The sequence below is a fragment of the Xiphophorus hellerii genome, chromosome 22, assembly GCF_003331165.1.
Source record: "Xiphophorus hellerii strain 12219 chromosome 22, Xiphophorus_hellerii-4.1, whole genome shotgun sequence".
Classification (NCBI taxonomy): domain Eukaryota; kingdom Metazoa; phylum Chordata; class Actinopteri; order Cyprinodontiformes; family Poeciliidae; genus Xiphophorus; species Xiphophorus hellerii.
This window is the reverse complement of record NC_045693.1, coordinates 21,480,879-21,501,434: the sequence shown is the minus strand read 5'-3', so window position 1 is coordinate 21,501,434 and position 20,556 is coordinate 21,480,879. Positions and strand designations below refer to the sequence as shown.

General features: G+C 42.5%; 2 protein-coding genes across 4 annotated transcripts in view; one reads left to right on the top strand and one right to left on the bottom strand.

The window, feature by feature from the left end:
- The window catches only part of sdccag8 (SHH signaling and ciliogenesis regulator sdccag8), a 48,684-nt gene extending 40,328 nt beyond the window's left edge, over positions 1-8,356 (top strand). Inside the window, exons 17-18 of the mRNA XM_032552557.1 lie at positions 7,733-7,859; positions 8,115-8,356. Coding sequence (XP_032408448.1) covers positions 7,733-7,859; positions 8,115-8,153 — 166 coding nt within the window. The 3' untranslated portion in view covers positions 8,154-8,356. The remainder of the gene's footprint in view (positions 1-7,732; positions 7,860-8,114) is intronic.
- Positions 1-20,556, bottom strand: part of akt3a (v-akt murine thymoma viral oncogene homolog 3a) — an 86,955-nt gene that overhangs the window by 11,273 nt on the left and 55,126 nt on the right. For 2 of the 3 annotated variants that reach the window (XM_032552558.1, XM_032552559.1), the window contains exons 11-14: positions 17,609-17,823; positions 16,581-16,668; positions 15,408-15,510; positions 9,541-14,427 (exon numbers count right to left, since the gene is read on the bottom strand). In XM_032552558.1, coding sequence (XP_032408449.1) covers positions 14,342-14,427; positions 15,408-15,510; positions 16,581-16,668; positions 17,609-17,823 — 492 coding nt within the window. In that variant the 3' untranslated portion in view covers positions 9,541-14,341. Of the gene's footprint in view, positions 1-2,063; positions 2,159-9,540; positions 14,428-15,407; positions 15,511-16,580; positions 16,669-17,608; positions 17,824-20,556 lie in introns of those variants that run through there. The other variant, XR_004337647.1, reaches the window with a different exon arrangement.

Genomic DNA, 20,556 nt, shown 5'->3' with positions numbered 1-20,556 from the left:
CCTCGGTGTCACCAATCGCGTTTTTGTGTCAAATGTGCATGTCAGCGAGAGCAACAACTGGCATGACAGGTTGGTGGAGAAGACGAGGGGCACGGCCTTCAGGCAAACACACACACACACACCCCTACACACACCCACGGTGTACAGTTGTGTGCCAGCCAAGATTTTGCTCGAACGCTGGGGTATGAGGGTGGTGGGTCTGGGTTTGTGTGAAACGTTGATGTGTGTGTGTGTGGGGGTGTGGGTGTGTGTGTGTGTGTGGACCAGGTTTTTATATCCTTATGGGAACCTATTTCTGTCTACAATGTGGGGTTATGGGGAACATTGCTCCTTGTGGGAACATTTTCTTGGTCCCCATGAGGGAAATTGTTGTTTTTGGGTTAGTGGTTAGGGCTGTGATGGTTAGGTATAGGGTTAGGATTATGGTAAAGGTTAGGGTGTAGAAATTAATGGAAGTCAATGTGAAATCCCCACAAGTGATGAAAACACAACGGGGTGTGTGTGTGTGTGTGTCAGCTGTAGCCATCAGGCCTCTGGCAGCGTTTCCGTAACCAGGCGAATTGAAGATGTCTGCCTGCGTTCTTCACTCCCTCTGGACGATTAAGCCCCTCAAACAAACGGACACGGAGCTTCACTACGTCAAATAGCTGCTGCTTAACGAGACTGCGCTTCAGTTTTACACTTGATTTCCGTTTCATTTGTAATTTTCCCTTTACCCAAGCTTAAGGTGAAGCTCTGCGTGTGTCTTGTTGAATATCTTATTCAGACCCAGAACCAGTCTGGGTCACCAGTGTCCAGGTGGCAGAAAGTTACGGTTTCAGATGCCCGAGTTTTCTGATGAAATGCCACAGATTGTGACTATGAACCATTCCCCTCCCCCACCTATTGCTGAACATTTCCACCAATACAAACTACACTACCGGCACATGCCAGTTGGATGTGATGTACCAAGGTTTGAATAAAGTGCCTTATGTTTATGTTACATTTCAAAACCGCTGAACGTTTTCTATCATGGCATCCCTTTATCTTAACGCCATTTAAATCAAAATAGAAGGAAATTGTCAGAATGACTGGCTGAAATCAAGTGACTCCATTGTTCCTTTAGTCATATTACAAACTAATTTGGCTGTTAAGAAATATTTCCAGCTGCAACAAAGTGCAGACAGACATGGTGTGAAAACCGTAACAGTGCCTCTCATCGCTCTTATCGCTAAAACAACAACTAGCAAGCTACACATTACGATCTTGTTAAGCAGCTGACTGGAGGCTCTACCGGAGCAGAAAACCTGGCTAATGAAGCTAATTGTATGTGTTACTCTGAAAAGAGCAAAGCAGCAAATGTATTCTGTACTCGACTTAAAAAACTGACTCTGCCTATTTGTATTGCTGTTCTAATGTGAGCATGAAATAACAATATTGCAATACTTTTTTTGCAAATTATTAATACACGATTTACAGATAATTGTAGCCTTTCTATTTAATAGCTCTATGTGATTTCATACAGCTTTGTGTAAATGCTGTGATACTATTGGGTATGCACATGCCACTAACATCGATATCGATATTAGTAATTTAAAAAAAAAAACGTCTGTATTGGTCCAATAAATCAAAATGCGCCAATATTAACAGATGATATTTATTTCCATCTTGCTGCTGTTCGTTTCTGGAGCAGGTTGGTCATGGCGTATTTGTATGGTCATGTGACAGTGATGCAGCAAAGGATTGTGGGAGTTTAACTGAAGCAGAGAAGCAGTGGTGTGGTTCTTTTCTTCAAGGTGTCAAGGTGTCTCTGAGATAGCAATATAAACATCGGATTTCAACATTGGCCCAAATTTTCATATCAGTACATGCATAGATACTATAGTGGTTTTTGTAGTCAAGGTTACCATGCAGTCAGAATCTCATACTGGCCTAGAAATGATTTTGTCTTTAATTTTATGGTCACAAAACCTCCTTTGACTCCAGTTCAGATCGTCTCCCCGGTTGACCTGCCGTCTTACTTGTGAATCGGATGAGTGTTGCTGTAAAAACAGCCGCTCACATGGAGCTGCTGAGTGACAGACCTGAACGCTGCTCACAGATCTTCTGGATCAGTGTTTCTCCGACGTGGCGTTAGCACTTTCCCTTCAGACCGTGCCTCCAGGACATATGCTCCCACCTGTAAATAAATATGCAAACACAGACAAACACAACAGAGTTCAGACTCTAGCTGTGGGCTATGACTGATACACGCCACAGAGAGGCAGGTCTGTGTGTTTGTGTGATGTAATTAAGCTCCTTGGTTGCAGCAGTCAATAGAGAGCGCTGCGGTTGGAGGTGCAGAGTTTGATTATTGGGCCGTCAGGGGAAATTACTGCAAAGTGCCTCCCAGCAAAACTTCCTTCTCCATGTCTGCTGGAGAGCTAAACACACACTTGGGCTACGTTCACACAGCAGGCGAATGCAACCCAAACCCGCTTTTTTTAAATTTTTTGGCCCAAATGCGACCTATATCCGTCTTTTTCACCGCAGTCTGTACGGTCCAATTCCGATCTTTCCACTCCCCAAAAAAAATCTGATCTGTGCCAATGTGGTAGTAAGTCGGATGCGAATCTGATTGTTTTCGAAATGCCTGCAGTCACATTTTATCCAGCTTTTATGTCATTGATGTGAGAAGTGCATCATAATTCTGCACCCAAAAAAACCCCAAAAAAAACAGGCGCAGGAGATCAGGGTGTGCTGAAGTCACACCACTGAAGGCCCAAGCAGACTCCTCTATAGAAGCTGCAGTCAGTCGTTGCTATGAGTCGTTCTGTCTTTTTATTAGCGTCATTAGTGTTGTTATGATATTGTGATGATACTGTCGGCTCTCACTGCTGAATAAACTTTAAAATCGATCCATAAACGGCTCCATCTGTTATAATTTCCTTAAACCGTGCGCTGCTGCGTGTGCGACATCCACGTTTTTCTTCGGCGAATATTGTTCACTTTGGGGTCTTAAAACCGTTCACACACTAAAGTCTCATTGCGGTCAGGTTTTAATTAGTATGAGCAGCCGTGCAAAGAAATCGGATTTCAGCAAAAAAAAAAAATCGTAATTGCACATCAAGACCTGCTGTGTGAACGTGGCTTTGAAGGCTGTTTCAGGTAGGGCTTTTTCTACTGATTTCAGTGCAGATTGAAGTGAATCGTTGGCTCCAGCAGGTGGTGTCGTTTCCCCAGGTCAGGAAGGAAGCTCTCCCCATGTGGCGCCGAGCTCTCCGCTGTCCGCCCCGCCGCCAGCAGGGCGACGGCTGGAGACCGCTGCCTCTCTGTCTCTGAGACCGCATATCGTCAACCCTCAACCTTCAGCGTCCGCAGACCCCGTCAACTCAGTCAATCCGCAAATCCGTCCAAGCCTCCAGCCCTCCTTCTCACTTCCCAGCAGCCAGCTGAGTGTGTGTGTGGGGTGTGTGTGTGTGTGGATTAGTGAGGGGCAGTGTCTGCGCATTAGGCTGTATTAAGCCCTAATTAAAGATTGTGCCAGCCGATGGAGGCCAGTTATTGGATTTGCTGCTTTAGCGGCTGGAAGGAGCGCTACTTTAATCATACCCACACACACACACATACACACCCGCCTTGCCTCTCAGGGGCAGAGCACGAAGGTGAGATGAGGTGGATTAGAGCGAGGCCAGAGGTTGGCAGCTCTCGACTCCGACAAACGGGGCGCGTTTGGTCGTCTGCGTAGCCGGGTCACAGCTTTTACTCACCGCGTTACGTAAACCTTCAGCTTACAACCTGCGGCCGGTTTAAACATCTCAGGCCGTGACCTGACCGACTGATTTACTGGCTTGGCTGAGACGGAGCCTACCGGCCTTTTACACAGACATGCCAATGTGTTCACAGTCCTTTAGCATGTTCACATTGTGTCACTTTTACCTCAATGTGTTTTTACTGGGGTTTCATGGGATAGACCAGGGGTCTGCAACCTTTACGATCCAGAGACGTATACAACCTTTACAAAAAGAAGATGAATGCATTTGAAGGTGTATGTAAGACTGACATGATGCCGTTGTATACGTGACATAACATCTGTCATGAACATGAAGGAGTCTTCATGAATGCTTATGACTGTTGTCATGACGTATAATTTGAATTATTGGGTAAATAATGACACTTGCGTGTGGTAATGCTGCGTCTGCCTGCATTGAGGGGTTGATCAGACTCCTTACAGCTGAAAATCTTCTGCGTAAAACCAGAAGAAATCGCGCTGTGATCCTCGGCGACGGCAGATTCTGGTTCTGTTTGTCTTGGCAGGCTGTCGTCTGGTTCACTTCTGAGGAATAACTTCCCAGACTGACAATAAATCCTTTGTTGCAGTGTCACATTTATCTCCAGCAGAAGACAAAGTGTAAAACTTGTCTTGGCGAAACATTTTCGTGCATTTCTCACCGTGTCACAAACCCAGAGCGGATTTTACATCCCGCCACTCGTCGCGGCAAATTCTCTGCAACGAGCTTCTGGAAGTTTCTCTTTGATCGACTGGCAGCGTCGGGTGGATTTCTGTGCTTCGGTAAGGGGGAGCTGTAACTGGATAAGGACTGACATTTTCTGTCTGTGTGTGTGTGACTCAGATTAGCTCGGTGGTGTGGAGCTGAAGGCCTGCAGTCGGAACATTCTCAACACTTCCCTCATCAAACCTTTACAGAACAACAGGCTCTGTTTCTGACCTTTAGGCTGATGTCTGCCGCTCTTCGTGAGCAGAACATCGCTGCTTTGGACTCTTTCCGTGTTTGTGCGATGGTTGTGTGATGTCGTGCTGTGCAGTGGCGTAGGAGGGAGAGGCAGAGTGGGAGGAAGGAGTGAGGGGGCGGCTGGTCAGGACAGCTTGGAAGCCGGCTGCAGGAGCGCCAGGCGGGGAGGAGGGTCGCCTCCCTCGGCCTCCAGGAACCGGACCGAGCCGCAGGTCTGGGATAAAACACTCCCTCAGGCGGAGGGCAGGTTAACGCTGAGAGTGTGTAAGGAGGACGATGCTGAAGATGTGTGTGTGCGCCAGGGTCTCCAAATGAAGAGGTAGAGGAGGATTAAAGTGGAGAGCATGCAGGGCCTGGTGAGGGAGAGGGAGCTGGGAGCAGATTGTGCAGCAGAGTTGGGATGTTCGCCTCCTCCGTCTGTCACAGGGAGGCAGGGAGGCGGGCCAGCCGCTGCCAACATGACCAGCAGGGTAGGGCCGCTTGCCCCAAGCACAAAATCCTCATCATCCTCCTCTTCCTCCTCCGTAGCTAACCATCTTCCTGGCTGCCATTTGAACCTGAAGCAGTAGTTGACTTGGCTTCTGTACTTTAAAGGGGACATGTTATACAAGATTCAGTTTTTGGATGTTGTTGTACTTCCATTTGGTTCTCTACTGATTCTGAAAACAGCTAAACACCTAAAACAAAAAAAAACAAAAAACGGTTTTCTGGCAACAAGTTAATGATTTTTGGTGTCTGGAAAACGAGCCGTTTCAAAATCCTTCATAATGTTGAGTCACAATCAGCAGGCAGCTAGCAACCAAAGCGGAGCTCTAGCACTTTTGGACAGCTGGTTTTACCGCTGCATGCGCTGTACAATGGCTGTTGGAAAAGATAAGCGTTTTGTTGTTCATTTAACATCCAGAACAACTTACTGCATTCTTGTTGGTTGTGCAGAAGGCACCACTTCTGCTTTTGTAAGGTGTAAAGTTGTATAATTGCACACCTGTTTGCAGTCATTTTCACCTGTGAGCGTAAACATTGAATTAGGGGGGGGGGGGGGCAGAAACAGCATATTTGGATTTAAAGTGACAGGACTGACCAGACTGAAATCTCATATCTAAGAATTACATGAGAATATTGTGCAAAAAAACCCAAAAAACTAATGAATGTTTTGTACATCTCATTAACCTCTCCTATAACCTGTTCAATATTTAATATTGTCGTGAATATGAGTCATTTAACATTTTTAATGACCATCATGGTAAATGTATTCTATACCTCCATGTGCTTGACCAGCTGAGGGATTCCCCATCTCTTTATAAGGAAGTGTGTTCATTGATTCTTTATAAGAGGGGGTGACTGACTGACTGACTGACTGACTGACTGACTGACTGACTGACTGACTGACTGACTGGATGGATTGATGGATTGATTGATTAGCTGCTGGTGGGAAATGTTCAGGAAGATTCTTTCCCCAAATACTCACATTATTTTTCAGCCACACACACACACACACTCTAATCCCAGTGAGCAGTGAAAGGGTTCATTGTCTGCAGGAGCCGCTGGGTCAGAGGGGTCGCACTAATTGGGATGTTTTGGTGAAACTACACACATTCCTACAACTCTTTGTAAAAAAAACAAAACTAAATCATGCATTTTGGACTGTAAGACTTTGTAGATGACTAATAAAATAGTTTTGAAATAAAAGCTCATATATGCAAATATTGGACATCTGTGGTAATGTTCCTGTTCTGTTTGCTGTAGCAGCTTCTGTCTTACTATGAGTCCATCACATTTTATTAAAAATATCTGCTTGCTTCTTAGACTTTCAGCTTGAACCGTTTCACTTGCCGTTTCTTCTTAGGGGTTGAAAATAATGTGCTTTTTCTTCTGTCACATTTTTGCAAAACAATTTAATTTTTATTATAAAACCTGAAAATATAAATACAATGTTGGTTACCCAAAATGTCCAACAGTAGATATTCAACAAAAGCAAGAAAAAGCCTCTTCAAAAAGTAATGTAACATTTGTGGCTTTAAGCAAGCTTTTGTTTTGTTTTCCTTCAGCTGAACTGAGGCTAAAAACGGCTAATTGGATTGTAAAGGTTAAAAACCTCTGAAATAAATTATCACTTTGTTCTCTTACTCTTTCACAGTTCCCTAACAACAAAGGTTTGTCAAATTGAGCGGTTTAGTTTTTTTACCTTTAAGAAAAATGTTTATTTCACTGCAAATATCTTCTACTCTTAGCGGATTCTTCTTGTCTATATTCTTCATCTCGATTCCTCCAGCACTTTTTTTCCCTGAATGTCTGGTTGGTGGTGAGTCTGATGCAAACTGCTCACCTTTGACCTCTTCCCACAATCCCGGAGCTTTAGGTCTAATTAAAATATTTATCCGGACGTAGAAGGTGTTCTCTTCATCTGAAGTATATAAAAGCTGAACTGAGATAATTTGTTTTTGTCTAATTGCCTTATTTATGTACATCACTAATGTTTCCTTTTCCTAAGATCATTGATCAACTCCTGTGCTAAAAGATGCTTTCTTTAAGTGAAAACCTCCATTAGCTCATCAGACGATGAGGATCCATCTGACTAGTCTTGATGATCCCCTCCACTGTCTCAAACACATCTGGCCTACGTTTCCTCTTTCCACAACAGTGTCATCATCTCCTTGTCAGCAGTGTTGATTGTTTGATCACACAAAGTCTTCGTGGATCCAGCTCCGTTTCAATATTTACAACATTTGGTTTTATATTCACCAGGAGAGCTGGTTATTCCCCTGCTCTTCCAGTCAGCCCATGGGTGGGGGTGGGTGTGTGTGTTTTATCATTTCTTACCGTGTAAGGCCCAAATACTACAGTGTGAGGATCCACTGCTTCTGATGGAGTCCAAAGCCTGTGGAAGTGCTGTTTTAGGGTTATGGGTTAGAGCCCTAAGATGTAGGGCTTTAGGCTATGTAAATGGAAGTCAGTGCAAAGTCTTTGTGACGATAGAAAGTTGGTGTGTGTGTGCGTGTGGGTGTGTGTGTGTGTTGCAGGCTGCAGCAGTTGGACCGACACTGTCAGAGCAGCGCCCAGCAGGTGTGTGAGCTTCTGGCCAAACAGAGCCAGCTGATGCAGGAAAGAAATGCGCTTAGTGAGGAGATGCAGAACCTACGCATCGAGGTACACACACGCACACACACACACACACGACAAACTGATCACTAATTAAATAAATCTGGAGTCGACTTCACTCTGAGGGTAAAAGTCAGTGTTGTGTTGGGTTTTTTTATGCCACGTTTAAACTAATGAATCATCTGGTTGTGGACTTGTGGAAGGTTTCTTTATTCTGCTTTGCATCATTATGAGCTGTTCACACACACACACACAGTGTGTTGGTATTAATCATTGTTGTTTTTGTTTTTTAAATCTTTCTAGTTACCCAATCTGAGACGAAATGAACCAGTGAGCACATGAGCACATCGGTTCTGGTTCCTCCTCTTCAGTCTTTCGTTCTGGATGTTTTCTACTCTGTTGAACAGAAACAAAAAGGACAGTTTTTCTACTCTATTCCCCATTAGGATGTGTTTTATGTAACTTTCACTGTGAATGATGTGTTTAAGGTGTGCGGTATCAAGGTGCATAACATTAATAAAACCCAAAGCAACACTTTTAAAATTACTTGATTTGCTTTTCTTGTCTTGTTTATTGGAGTTTGGGTTATCCCGTTGGCCTGTGAAATTGATCAAATATTGTTTTTACCTCAAACAATCTCAGAATTTGTCATTGTCAAAATTTTCCTTCCCTTTTTGCTTTTGCGCTGTAAAATCACAACGGCAACGGTGTTAAAATAGTGTTCACAGCGAAAAGAACTCTAATGTGTAGTTTAGACAAAAAGCATAATGATGGACATTATGAACTACTGGCAGCTAATCCAGTAGTTCATAAAAGTGATGTCTGTATTCATACAGGAGAAACACTTTTTTGTATGTTTAATATACATTTATTTCATTGTAACTCCCAGAAAACATGAGCTGAGTGATCAAAGAGTCATATCAAAACAGAGGGGAGCTAGCATTAGCTGGCCATTTTAGCTAAGTCCTCCCCAAAGATCCTCTCTAAAGGCGAGATGCATTTACTGAGGACTTTGTAGCCATATATGTCATGTCATATGCTCCTCAGTATCACGGTTATCTGAAACATGCGATATTGATGAAACATGTTCTTAATATGTATATCATTTTTTTTAAGTGAGTTGGAAGTAAATTCTGAATCATTTAACTTTAGAAAAACTGGAAGTATGCTTTTGCTCATAAAACATTTTTATTGAAATTTGTTGGCTTCTGTATTTAAGTGGAGAATAGTTGATTATATAGTCAAATATGGAGTAAATGTAAAAGAAAGGTAAAAAACAAAACAGTCTTGTAGCACTCTTGGATTGACAAAAACATATTTTTGTTAATTTCTTAATAAATGAGATTAACTTCAGGCCTCATCATATACAATAATTTATGAATAGTCTAAATGTTTCCCCCCTTAAATGTTAGTTTCAAACATTAAAGGTTTCCTTGTTCTTTCAGACCTTTTGGGCAATAACACATATGCAAACTGGTAGCTCTAAAGGTACATGAATATATATCTTCACCTGGTGGAAAACAAGAAAACAAGACATTTTGAGGGACTTAACACCAGGAAGTAAAGATTTAAAAAAAATAAATCTTTACTGCAAAGGTTTTGTAATTCAAAAGAAATATAATTCAATTTTGCACTTAAAGATATAATTCAATTCCCCTACACTTGTCTGATAAAATACAAAAGCCATCCATTAAAGACAAATGAAAGAAATTCACCACAGCTCAGCAGATTGACATAGTGCTTTATTGAAGCCGTCTGTAAGAAGGAAAATAATGTGCATCCCTATCTGATACATCTTATGTGTAAAAATACTAAGGATGTACAGAATAATAATAATAAAAAAACAGCTCCATGTTGATGGTAATGTGTTGTTCTCACATCCTTGTGGCCTCTCTGGCCCAAACCACGGCAACCTGACGGCATGAAGGACAGAGAGGCTGCTTGATCCGCTCTGCTGTCATTTCCTGTCCTGGAAACACGGCCTTCCCCCTCACTACTGTTCAGCTACAGTGAGTAATGGACATGGCGCTTTTAGTATTTATACATGTTTGCTGCTTCTAAACTCAATAAATGACTCTCATGCTGTTAATAATCAGGTTGACGGAGGTAAACCGGGGGAGGAATCTGTTGCAGAAAAGAAGTCTCATCTCTTCGGTTCAATCGGTTTCAAACACGAGCCCGCTCCCTGTTTGGCAGCGGCGCGGCGAGCATCGGGTGAATTTTGGCCGATGTCAACGAAACGAGATGAACGCAGAGCAGCTGAGACGCGACTGGAGTCGGAGCAGTAGCGTTGGGAGCTGGAAGGTACAAACAGCAGCGGCTTTAGGACGGACAGCCGGCAGCGCGGCGTCCCGGATTCCACACGCCGTTTGGTTCGATGATGTCGCGATGGTGGTGAGGGATCCTGTAAAGCTGCGAGGAAGCAGAAACTGGCTTTCTGAGACGTCTGCCACGGTGAGGGGAAAACCACCCACACTGATTAGTATCGACAAGTACTCTTCATCATCTCAAGTCAAGTTCTTCACGCCTGACCCCAGAATCCACCCAAACACGGAGAGTTGGAGGCTCACAGGAAGAAAAACTTTTCAGTGCAATTAACGATCAACGTCTGGGTTTCTAAACTGCCTCACCGCCGGCCGACTGCTGCACGCTTCAGCCACGTCTGTCAAATCTAGACATCAGAGCCGCGTCAAAGCCAAATGGTTGTATCTGGAGTTTTGTTTATTAGTTAAAAATCGTCTTTTTTTTTTTTCTTTAAAAACATAAAAAAAAGCTAAAAATCTTGCTTTAAAGCAGGGCTGAATCAAATTCCTCTGAATCGTATCAAAAGTGATGGGATGCGAAAAGTGCTGTGTTCAAAGCTACAAAGCCGTATTTCATGAACTCTGGTTGTTGGTTGTTTTTTTTTTTCTAATGGTTTTTGGCGTTGACGTGTTCGCACACAGCTAGAACTCCTCAGCTGCTCGCCGACCTGAGTCAAGTCAAAGCTGAAATCCTTCCAAATACTTGAGAGCGCTTCCTTGAGCCTGTCAGGGGTGCCAGCTGGGTGGGATTTGGACTTTTCCCGGCTACCAAACAGGCCGCGTCGATCACACACTCACACGAGTATTTTTCATCGGAGTTCAGAGCGCCATTTTGACTCGGGGCTGATGGACGGAGGAGAACTACAGCATGCAGGCCAGCGCCGTCCATTTTTCACTTTCATTTTTTTTTTTTTTTGCTTCTTTCCCTTTTTGAACTTTCTGCCATAAAGCGGGTTTTGCTAGCTATTTGCAGTTTAATGGTAGTGCAACAGTAAAGCATACGGACTTAAGAGCAGCAGAAAAACAGGTAAGAGGTTGTGTGTAAGACGTACCTTTAAACAAAGAAAAAAAGAAAACATTTATTTTTAGAACAAAAAAAAAACTAACTGCAACCTCGCCTTGCTGCTAAAGGCCCAAAACAAAAACAAAACAAACAAACAAAAAAAAGACAACGAATAAATTAAATAGAAAACAAATTCAAGTTATCCAAAGACATTCAAATAATAAATATACTGGAATAATGTTTTCTCTGCCTCAGCGCAACTCCCCTGACACCCTCGGTGTGTGTAAGCCAGATGCTAAAAACACAACAGGTTGTCTTTGATTTTTTTTTTCTCTCTCTTTTAGACTCTGAAGTTTTTGACCTTGTGAATGAAGTGAAGCCATCAGGCTTCCCCAACAGCGTTTGGAGACAGAGAAATCGAGGGGAATTTCTAAAACCTTGTCGGTCTGGAGGACATGACGACGCAACAACTGCAAACACACAGAGTCCAGACCGGAGGAGACGGCACGGGCCGAAGACGGCAGGGGTCAGGGGTCGGTCCGTCATCGACATTCAGGCAGAGGTGCACCAATCAGAGGTTTGTGGCCGATTTCAGATTCAGACAAAACGATTTATCTTCGGCAGGGTTTGAAATATTTGTTCCCAGCCTTACTGTTGTTAGCTAATGCTAATTAGCCCAGTTAGCATTTATAAAACAGCAATCTGCTCCTAAGAGAAGGATGACTCTTTTCATTTGAAAGGAGTCAACACTGTTATAAATTAAAGGTTTCAGACACTCCTAATTTAATTTACACTTCATGGTTATTGACAGCATGTTAGTCTATTATAATGAGTGTTTTTAAGCCAAATCATCTTGTTAAATGATCAATTTCCCATTACAAAGGAGCAAGTAATGAATAACATAATGAGAAGGCCTTGATATTGAACTCCAAAACAAATCACAACGGACTGGTTACAGAAGCACAATATGTAGGTTTCAAAGGTGACATGTTGGGCTATTGAGTTTCTGTTGTTACAGTGTAATAACATCTGAATTCCTTAACCAGATCATCAACAAACAGAAGTGAATGTTGGAAACCTACCCTACTTCTAAGCACTGTGAATGAATATTCACATCCTGGATGTTTTGAGACTTTTAAAGTCATTGGCAACAGAACTGAACCGCCATAGAACCTACTGTTTCATTCACATAGATTAAAACATCTCACACACTTCCTCTGATTTCCTTTAAATGCCTCTCCTGTCCTGAAAACAGCCAGTTATGAGTCTTCTTTCTGTAACCACTTCCACAGGAAGAGTGTTACTGTTAACAAGTCCCGGTAGTGCTTGGGCACGGTGCATTCACTGACCGGAAACAATCTGAAAACCGCCTGTTCTCAGTCATCCACCGACTTCTCGGTGAATCTCTACCTTGCGGACTAAAACACAGACTAAACTCTTTCGTCTCTTTTCTCGACACACTTACACATCACCCTTCCTCACTCTCCCTTTGATCCACTTCCACTTCCTCTCTGAACGCCGCCTCGGCCGTCACCAAACACACGTTTCACATTAAAAATCAGTGACATTCAGGTGTCAACGTGAAACCGATAAACCGTCTTGAGCGTGTGCCGTCTCCTCCGGCCGTCACATTTTGGTCACAGAACAACACAAAGCCTAAAATAAAAAAAAACAAAGAAATGGAGCAGGAAGGCTTTCTGCTTTCCCTCCGACATTCTTGAGCCATTTTTGTTTCTTGAGGTGCAATATTTATCTCAATCTTAAGAAACAATATACTTTTTTAATCATGTAATAACAATAGAAAAGGTTAAATATAAAACCAATGTGTAGAGCAATAAATAGAACATATATATATTATAGCAATTGCTGTGATTCTTGTAAACTCACATCAGCTTCTGTTTACTTCCTCACAGACCGTGTCGTTTTAAAAACCGCCTTAATTAACTTGCAGAAAACAGTAGCTAAGCTGTTACCTCACTACATCATAAGTGATCACATTATAAATCATTATTAATATTGCATTTTTTTTTTTTCTCCCCACCTCGTCGCTCCTAATAACAGTCCCTTTCCTATATCTGACATTCCGGATTCACCGCTAAGAGGTACAGCCGCGTGGATCCCAAAGCCGTGATAACCGCGAGTCACAGTAAAGCTGAGAAAGTACCGTTTCAGTTAAGCTTTCCCCTTTCTGGAGATTTAAGGTAAATTCAAATAAAAGAAAAAAAGATAAAGAAAAAAAAAAACTTCGGTTGGGGAGGGGGAACATTCAAACCAGCTTTTTCCTCCAACTTTCACTTCTTCTTGCATTTCCGCCGCATTGTTGGTGACGTAGTAAAGCTAACTGTATTAGCCGGAGCTTCATCTGCTCGGACTGCTGTGCTTTGAGTTGCCAGAAAAGAAAAAAACCCCATGGTGATCATCGGCTGATGACATTTAAGAGCAGCAGAGTAAAAGGTAGCAGCTGGACGAGCATAGTTGGGGGCGTTTAGCTGTCGCCTTGGTAACGGCTAGCTGGAGGCGTAGCACCGGATTTCAGTAGTAGCAGTAGAAGAAGAGCGGTACCTGTAGTCGTTGTGGTTGTGGTTGAAATAGCAGCAACAACGTGACTTGCACTGAGCAGCACCTGAGTCAAATCCTGCTTGACGACATGAGGGGAAGGAGTGTGTGGGCTCCCCACGCTGCTCAGTCCGACCCGGAATCACCGAACCGACGACGCGTCGCAAGACACAAACATCTCTCCCGAGTTTGTGTTCGCGAAAGCCTGAGTTACGACCCGCTATGGCAGTTTGGGTTCCGACAACTGAAAGCGCTGTATCGCAGATACGAACACTACCTGAAAACTGCGCCGGCTAATATCTTAGAGTTTGGGCTTTTTTTTTCTTTCTTTTTTTTTATTGCAACAGGTGTCAAAGCACAGCAAGGGGCCGGTGAAGCTCCCGTCGTTAAAGGGTCGTTACAAAAAGTCAACCGATCGCGTGCGTCGCAGTTCAGAGAGCAGGAGTGAACTCTGATTTTGCCTCGAGGTTTTGACCTCTGAAGAGATTCACAAAAAAAAAAGAGAGAGAGAGAAACAAATAAAGTAAGAAGCAGACTGAAGAGAAGGAATGGAGGAGAAAAGGGCAAAAATAACTTCAAGTCTGGGTTGGTCCGAAGCTGCGGGGTCTTCGTGTCCCACGCTGGCGGCCTCAGAGACCAGCTGTGACAATGTCACCGTGATGGACAGTTCATTCTCGCCCGCTGGCCGAGTACGAGAACTGCGGGAAGTGCGGTCGCCTCTCGTTGTCCAGACAGTCCATTCCATCCTCATCGACTAATGAGGGGAAGATTCACAAGTAAATAATGTCAAGAATATTTGCACTGAGCTTTTGTTTTATTTTTATATATATATGATTTTAACAGCGCATGGACAGCGTCCTGCTACAGTATTTATATAGCGTTCATTATATAAGCATTTCCACATTTTGTCATGTCACAACCACCTACTTTAATGTAATTCATTGAGATTTTACTCTAAATAAAAGTTGTGCATAATTGTAAGGCAGAAGGGAAATTATAATGATTTCAAAGTTTTCTACAAATGGAAATCTGAAAAGTGTGGTGTGCCTTTGTTTTTAGCCTGAACTCACCAACACCACAGCGGACATGGTGGTGGCGATATTATGCTGTGGGCATCCGGAGCTACAATGGAATGTCTTGGATCATGTGTTAGAACGGAACAAAGTCCAGACCTGTCTAGACATCCATGGCAAGACTGAAAAATTAATGTTTCACACAGTCCGGGTCAAAGGTGAATGTTTATATTTTTACTTATATGAGTTTTTATTTCCTTGTCACAAATATCCACCCATGTTGTGTTGGTCTATAAAATCTCAATGAAACACATCTAGATTTATGCGTTGTAACATGACAAAATATGAAAAAAATTCAAAACAAATTTTTTTTTGAAGACAGTAATAATATTCGGCTTTGTTTTAGTGGTGAAGTAGTAAACTGAGAACAATTCAATTAACAAGCATGCATCTGATGTGGGAAACTCCTGCAGTGTTGTGTGAGCTGCAGATCACTCATGCATAATTCAGTGCAGAACACACTGAAAACAGCAGCATGTTCTTAAAAGTGTGCAAAGAAGTGCTAGTGGCCGGAGGACTAACAGACACGTTGATTATTTCTTCATGCAGTTATTTTGAAAACAGGAAATACTGGGTTTTTTTTTTTTTCTTAGACACGTTGTCTCAGACACAGGACATTCGCGTACCCCAGGGAGGATCAGAAAACATGGAAGGGACTCACATTTCTCTGGTGGAGTGATTGTGATGGTCTGAGCTGTGAACTCCTCGTCGAAGTACCTGGTGTCCGTCTCCGACGTCACCTGAGGCTTGAAGGGAGGGACGAGCTGGGACACAGAAGGGACATCAGATCAGTGCTCCACATGTGCAGCAGAGACGACGACGGTTTTAGGTCATGGAGTTGACGGTCAGACATGTCGACGGGTTTTTAGGCGTCCCCGTGTCTGACAAAAGCACCGGGCTGCTTGATTTTGTCGCTTGTGCGTCAGAGTTGCAGACGTACCGGAAAAGAGCAAATGCAAAGGTTCTGGTCTGAACGTTTGTAAAGAAAAAAAAAAAAAGATTAATTGCGTTAAAATCTTTAGCGGATTAAAATCGAATTAATCAACAAGACTTAATCAGCGCTTATGTCCCGAGTCCTATTAAATACCAATTTTACCAGTTATGGGTAAGGTAGGACTTTTTTGCCTGAAAAACTGTTGGTCACGTAAATATTATTTTTCTGCAAACTCCACCAATATGCAGTTCGGGCAAAAAGTGTTGATAATTTTTTTGTTGTTGTTAATCACATAATTTTTGTGACTCTTTGGAAGCAAATAAATTTTGATATAATTTTCATTAACTGCACAGGTCTAAAAAAAAAACTAAGTATGGTATTAATCCTTATAGTTTCTGATTTAGTTTTGTGTGTTGTCAAAACAATCACAGCGCCACATCGTTTTGTTGCTCTCTAACCTCTGATTAGGTGTTCGTGTCACTGAGTTAGTTTGAAATGCTTCACGAATGCAAACAAACAAAAAAAAAAAACAGACACACACAAAGGAGAAGGAAAGGACGAGGAAAACAGAGCGAGGAGTAAGCAGGAAGCTCAACACCTGCGTAAGACGCCGCAGGTGCTGCTTCACGGGACACAAGTCTCACTCAGTTGTGTGAGCAAACACTGATTCTTAGGAGACAAAGTCACACCTCTTTGTGACGCTGCGTGTTTTAAACAGCTGCCTGTCGGCTCCTCCTATAGATCTGCTGCATGACAACTGTCGCACAATCTCGACCTCTGAGCAGAATTTATGGGCAAGTGGTTCAATAAATCTCTCGCGTAAGAAAAAGTGGATGTTGTTATGCTACAGAGAAAGCCGCCACCGCTAAAGTAAACCGCGCAGTTTTTACCGTGGCGTACCTTTTTGTCGTAAACATCCTGCCAGTCGATGCCAGAGAAGAAACTGTGCCTCATTATTTCCTTAGCATCTTCTGGTCCGCCCCCGAGCCTGGTTCAGGGAAGAGGGAAACAAAACAAAAAGCTGGGATTAGCAGAGCGCTTCGTTTTTACTAAAATGACGAAGCAAAACACAATCGCATCTGCCTGGAGATGAAGAATCAGAACCGGAGAGTGCAAAAAACCTGAGCTAATGAATGAAAAGTGTTATATTAAACATAGAAACTCTTGGGACTCTGGTGAAGTGACATCAGAAGAGAAACCTTTTCTATGCTACCATCACAAACATAAACGTGTGGATTTTTACTAAACTCCCTGGACTTTAACTGGAACTATGTGCTCTGGTAGGACCAGACTGAGACTTGAAGGGCATGAAACAAAGGATGAAGGAGTAGAAAACCACCTCAAGTCCACTTATAAGAAGAGCTGAGAACCTGTGATGCTGTGGATGCGTTTCTTTTCCAAAGGCTTTGGGAAACTTGTTAGTGTGCATGGCACAGCTGGGAAAAGTCTGATGTTTTATTTATGGGGGTTTTTCCCCCCCCATTTTTTTCAAATCTGGAAAAGTATGAGATGATTTTTCTAAAAGAAATGCATCCTCCTGATTACATTTTAATTAAATGTATTAAATATTTTGTTTTTAGTGCAAATATATTAGGACACTTGGAATAAAACAAATTCAGTAATTTAGGAGCTTGTTTTAAGTCAATAATTCCTTAATATTGATGTAGAAAAAGGTTTTGAAAAAGTATTTGTTTTACTGGCAGATTTTTCCTTATAGTATGGTACAAAAGTCTTATTATAAGTGAAATAATCCGCCAGTGGAACTAGTGCTCTTAAATCAATATTAAGAAATTACAACAAAAAGAAAAACACCTACATCTTGCTGAACAGTAACTTGTAAGTTAAATTGTGATCCACTTTAAAGATACCAACACATGACAACTCAGAGACAGCTGCATGAGCAGGATCTTCTGACCAGCGAGCCACACCTTTTGTTTGGGTCTTTGATGAGCAGGCCGGACAGCAGCGACTTGGCGTCGGCCGACAGCGTGCGCGGGAACTTGATGTCCTCCATGAGGATGAGCTCGAACAGCTTCTCGTGGTCCTGGTTGTAGAACGGCAGCCGGCCGCACATCATCTCGTACGTCACCACGCCCAGCCCCCACCAGTCCACGGCTCGGCCGTAATCGTTGTCCTCCAGGACCTGAGGACAGCGGCGGATGGAGGGGCAGAGGGACAGAAATGCACGGTTTCTAAGACGGGTCGTTCGTTTTATTAGACATCTGCGTTTAGTTTTTTTTTTTTTTTTGGATGATGCCGACTTGCAAAGAGACGGATGAAGAAGAAAAGGCGGGGCGGGAGAAGAAGTATGTCGAGATGCTTCCAGGGAGAAATAAAAGCTGGAACGTTGTTTTGGAGTTAGAAGTGAGTAGACGCAAACATCATGAGGTGCATACACTGTAAAAACACTAAATCCATTTTTGGTGTAGTTTCTAGTGCACATAACTTTTGATCAAGATACAGGAGCTTGTTTTAAGTCAATAATTCTTTAATATTGATGCAGATGTTCTAGTTCCACTGTCATTATTTCACTCATAACTAGCACTTTTTCATCAATATTGAAGAATTACTGACTTAAATCAGGCTCTTCTATCTTGCTGAAAAAATTACTTGTAAGTTAGTTTTGCTGTTGTCTAGTGCACTAACATATTCACACTAGAAGTACTTGGGAGGATTTAGTGTTTTTGCGGCGTGCGGTTCCTCAGAGGTCTGTGTTACAGTAAGGAAGCTGCCAGCTCTCCCTGGACCACCGAACCCTCCTGGCAGCGACAGACAGGAAGAATCCTGGATGGGGAAAACGTAGGGACAGCCCTCAGCCGGAGTCAAGGCTGTTCTGACCTCTTAGCTGGGCAGCGCAGGTGCTGCTGAACCGTAAGATCTGCTGAGAAGAAGATGTGCGGGGGAGAAAGTCATCGCTACATGAAAGTCTTTATCTGGGCAGTTTCCCCCGTCTCCGTCCTCTGTTCACGTCTTCCTTCCTCTCTTTCATCGAGAACAGAGGTAACTCAGGTGCTGTTGACTCCCTCATTACCATAATAAGCTTATTACCATGATGAGTGTATGTGTTGTGCCTGAGCGCGTGTGACGGACAGACAGACAGACAGAGCTGGAGAGAAGCCAGAACAGCATATGTTGTTCATCACGCCAATAATAATAACATCTCACTCACTGTTAATGGACCAGTCAGACACAAGGACACAAACATTCACAAACACACTCACAGAAAACCTGTTCAGAACGCGACAATTCTCAATTACAGCAGACAATTACGCCGAAGATGTCACAACAGGAGGAGACTCAGAACTGCGGCACACGCTGAAGCACCGCCAGCAGAGAGCAGGAGACAAGAAGGACCGCCGTCGCAAATATAGAAACGCGCGCACACACACAGACGCACCCACTGATCAGAGGACAGACACGTCTATATGAGCGGCGCCCTAAACGTAAATCTGTCTGATTTAAATCTGCTCTGATTCGAAAAGGTGAACAAGTGGGACCATCGCATAAGAACATTAGTTTTTCGAGAGTTCTAAGTAGAAATGAATGGAAAATACATTTTCATCTTTAAAATTTATTTTACAGAACAACGTCTGTATTGATGAATTTGGCAACAAAAAAAAGTCTAAAGATTAGTAGCTGAAGCTTAGGAGCTTTATTGTCATTTTTTTTGGCCTCAGGATCAATTCTCTAATTGGCTCATTGCCATTTCATGATCATAATGAGACCCATTGTGTACACATGTACTGACCCATTTCAAATCAGCCCCTGTCTTTCAGTAGCCTAGTATTTTGATACAGTATGAATTGTAAATTATAAAGTTGATTACATCTGGGCTGTAATTTTTAAAGCTTTTTTATTACTTCATATTTTGGCCTGATTCTTTGAAAATATAAGAGAAATAATGTTTCCTCATCAAAACAGAGGAAAAACTCCAGCTTAAAGAGTCACAAAACCAAATATGATTACTGTGGGCTTTTATAAAAAAAAGACCTTCTAATCATTAGCTGCCTAACATCATCATAAACATCCCAGAAAAAATGGCAGCTTTTTATGGTAAAAGGTTTGGATAAGAGGCCAAAATCTGACTCTCTAAAGAAAGAGATGATGAAGCAGCAAAACCAAAAATGTAATTTGAACACATCCTCCATAACTTGAGTCTGAAGCTTAAACTCAAAAACTCACTGAAACAGCTGCTATTATTGGTTCCTCTCTGTGCCTTTAATTCGCATCCTGAAATGATGGACCTTTGCGATTTTAATCTGAGTTCGTGTGATGCGTGGTAGAAGGAAAACGATACATGGTCCTCAAATTACTTTAACAAACAAAAACATGAAAAGTGTGCCATGAATGTGTATTCAGTCACATCTAGAGTCTCACTGTTGTTTTTTTTACTCATTTTTCTTTGTGAAACAGATCCAGCTCAAATGGAGATGAATTTGTTTTACTGTCACAAATTTGACTTGGGTTCTCTACTTTGACTGGACCGTTGGAACACGGGAATATGGTTTGATCTAAACCACTCTGTTGTAGCTGCATTTCCCTGTATTTAGCTCCACCATGTTACCATCAACGTTTAACAGTTAAGCTGTTCCTGAAGAAGAAATTCTTCCCATTTCTCATCTGTTTCGAATCTCATAGCATGATGATGCCACCACCATGCTCTGCTGTTGTTACCGTTTCCTCTGGGTTATGTGCACCGACAGCTTCCTGCCACGCATGCAGCTTTTTTGCATGCACGTCAAAAAGTCCCCATGTTTATTGTGACAAACCGAACCTCTTCATTTCTTTCAACAATGATTTTTTTTTTTTTTCTCCTTCCAGGTCACAGTTATGTTCTGCTTCATACGGCTCTACAATATAAACTCCTAATAAAATA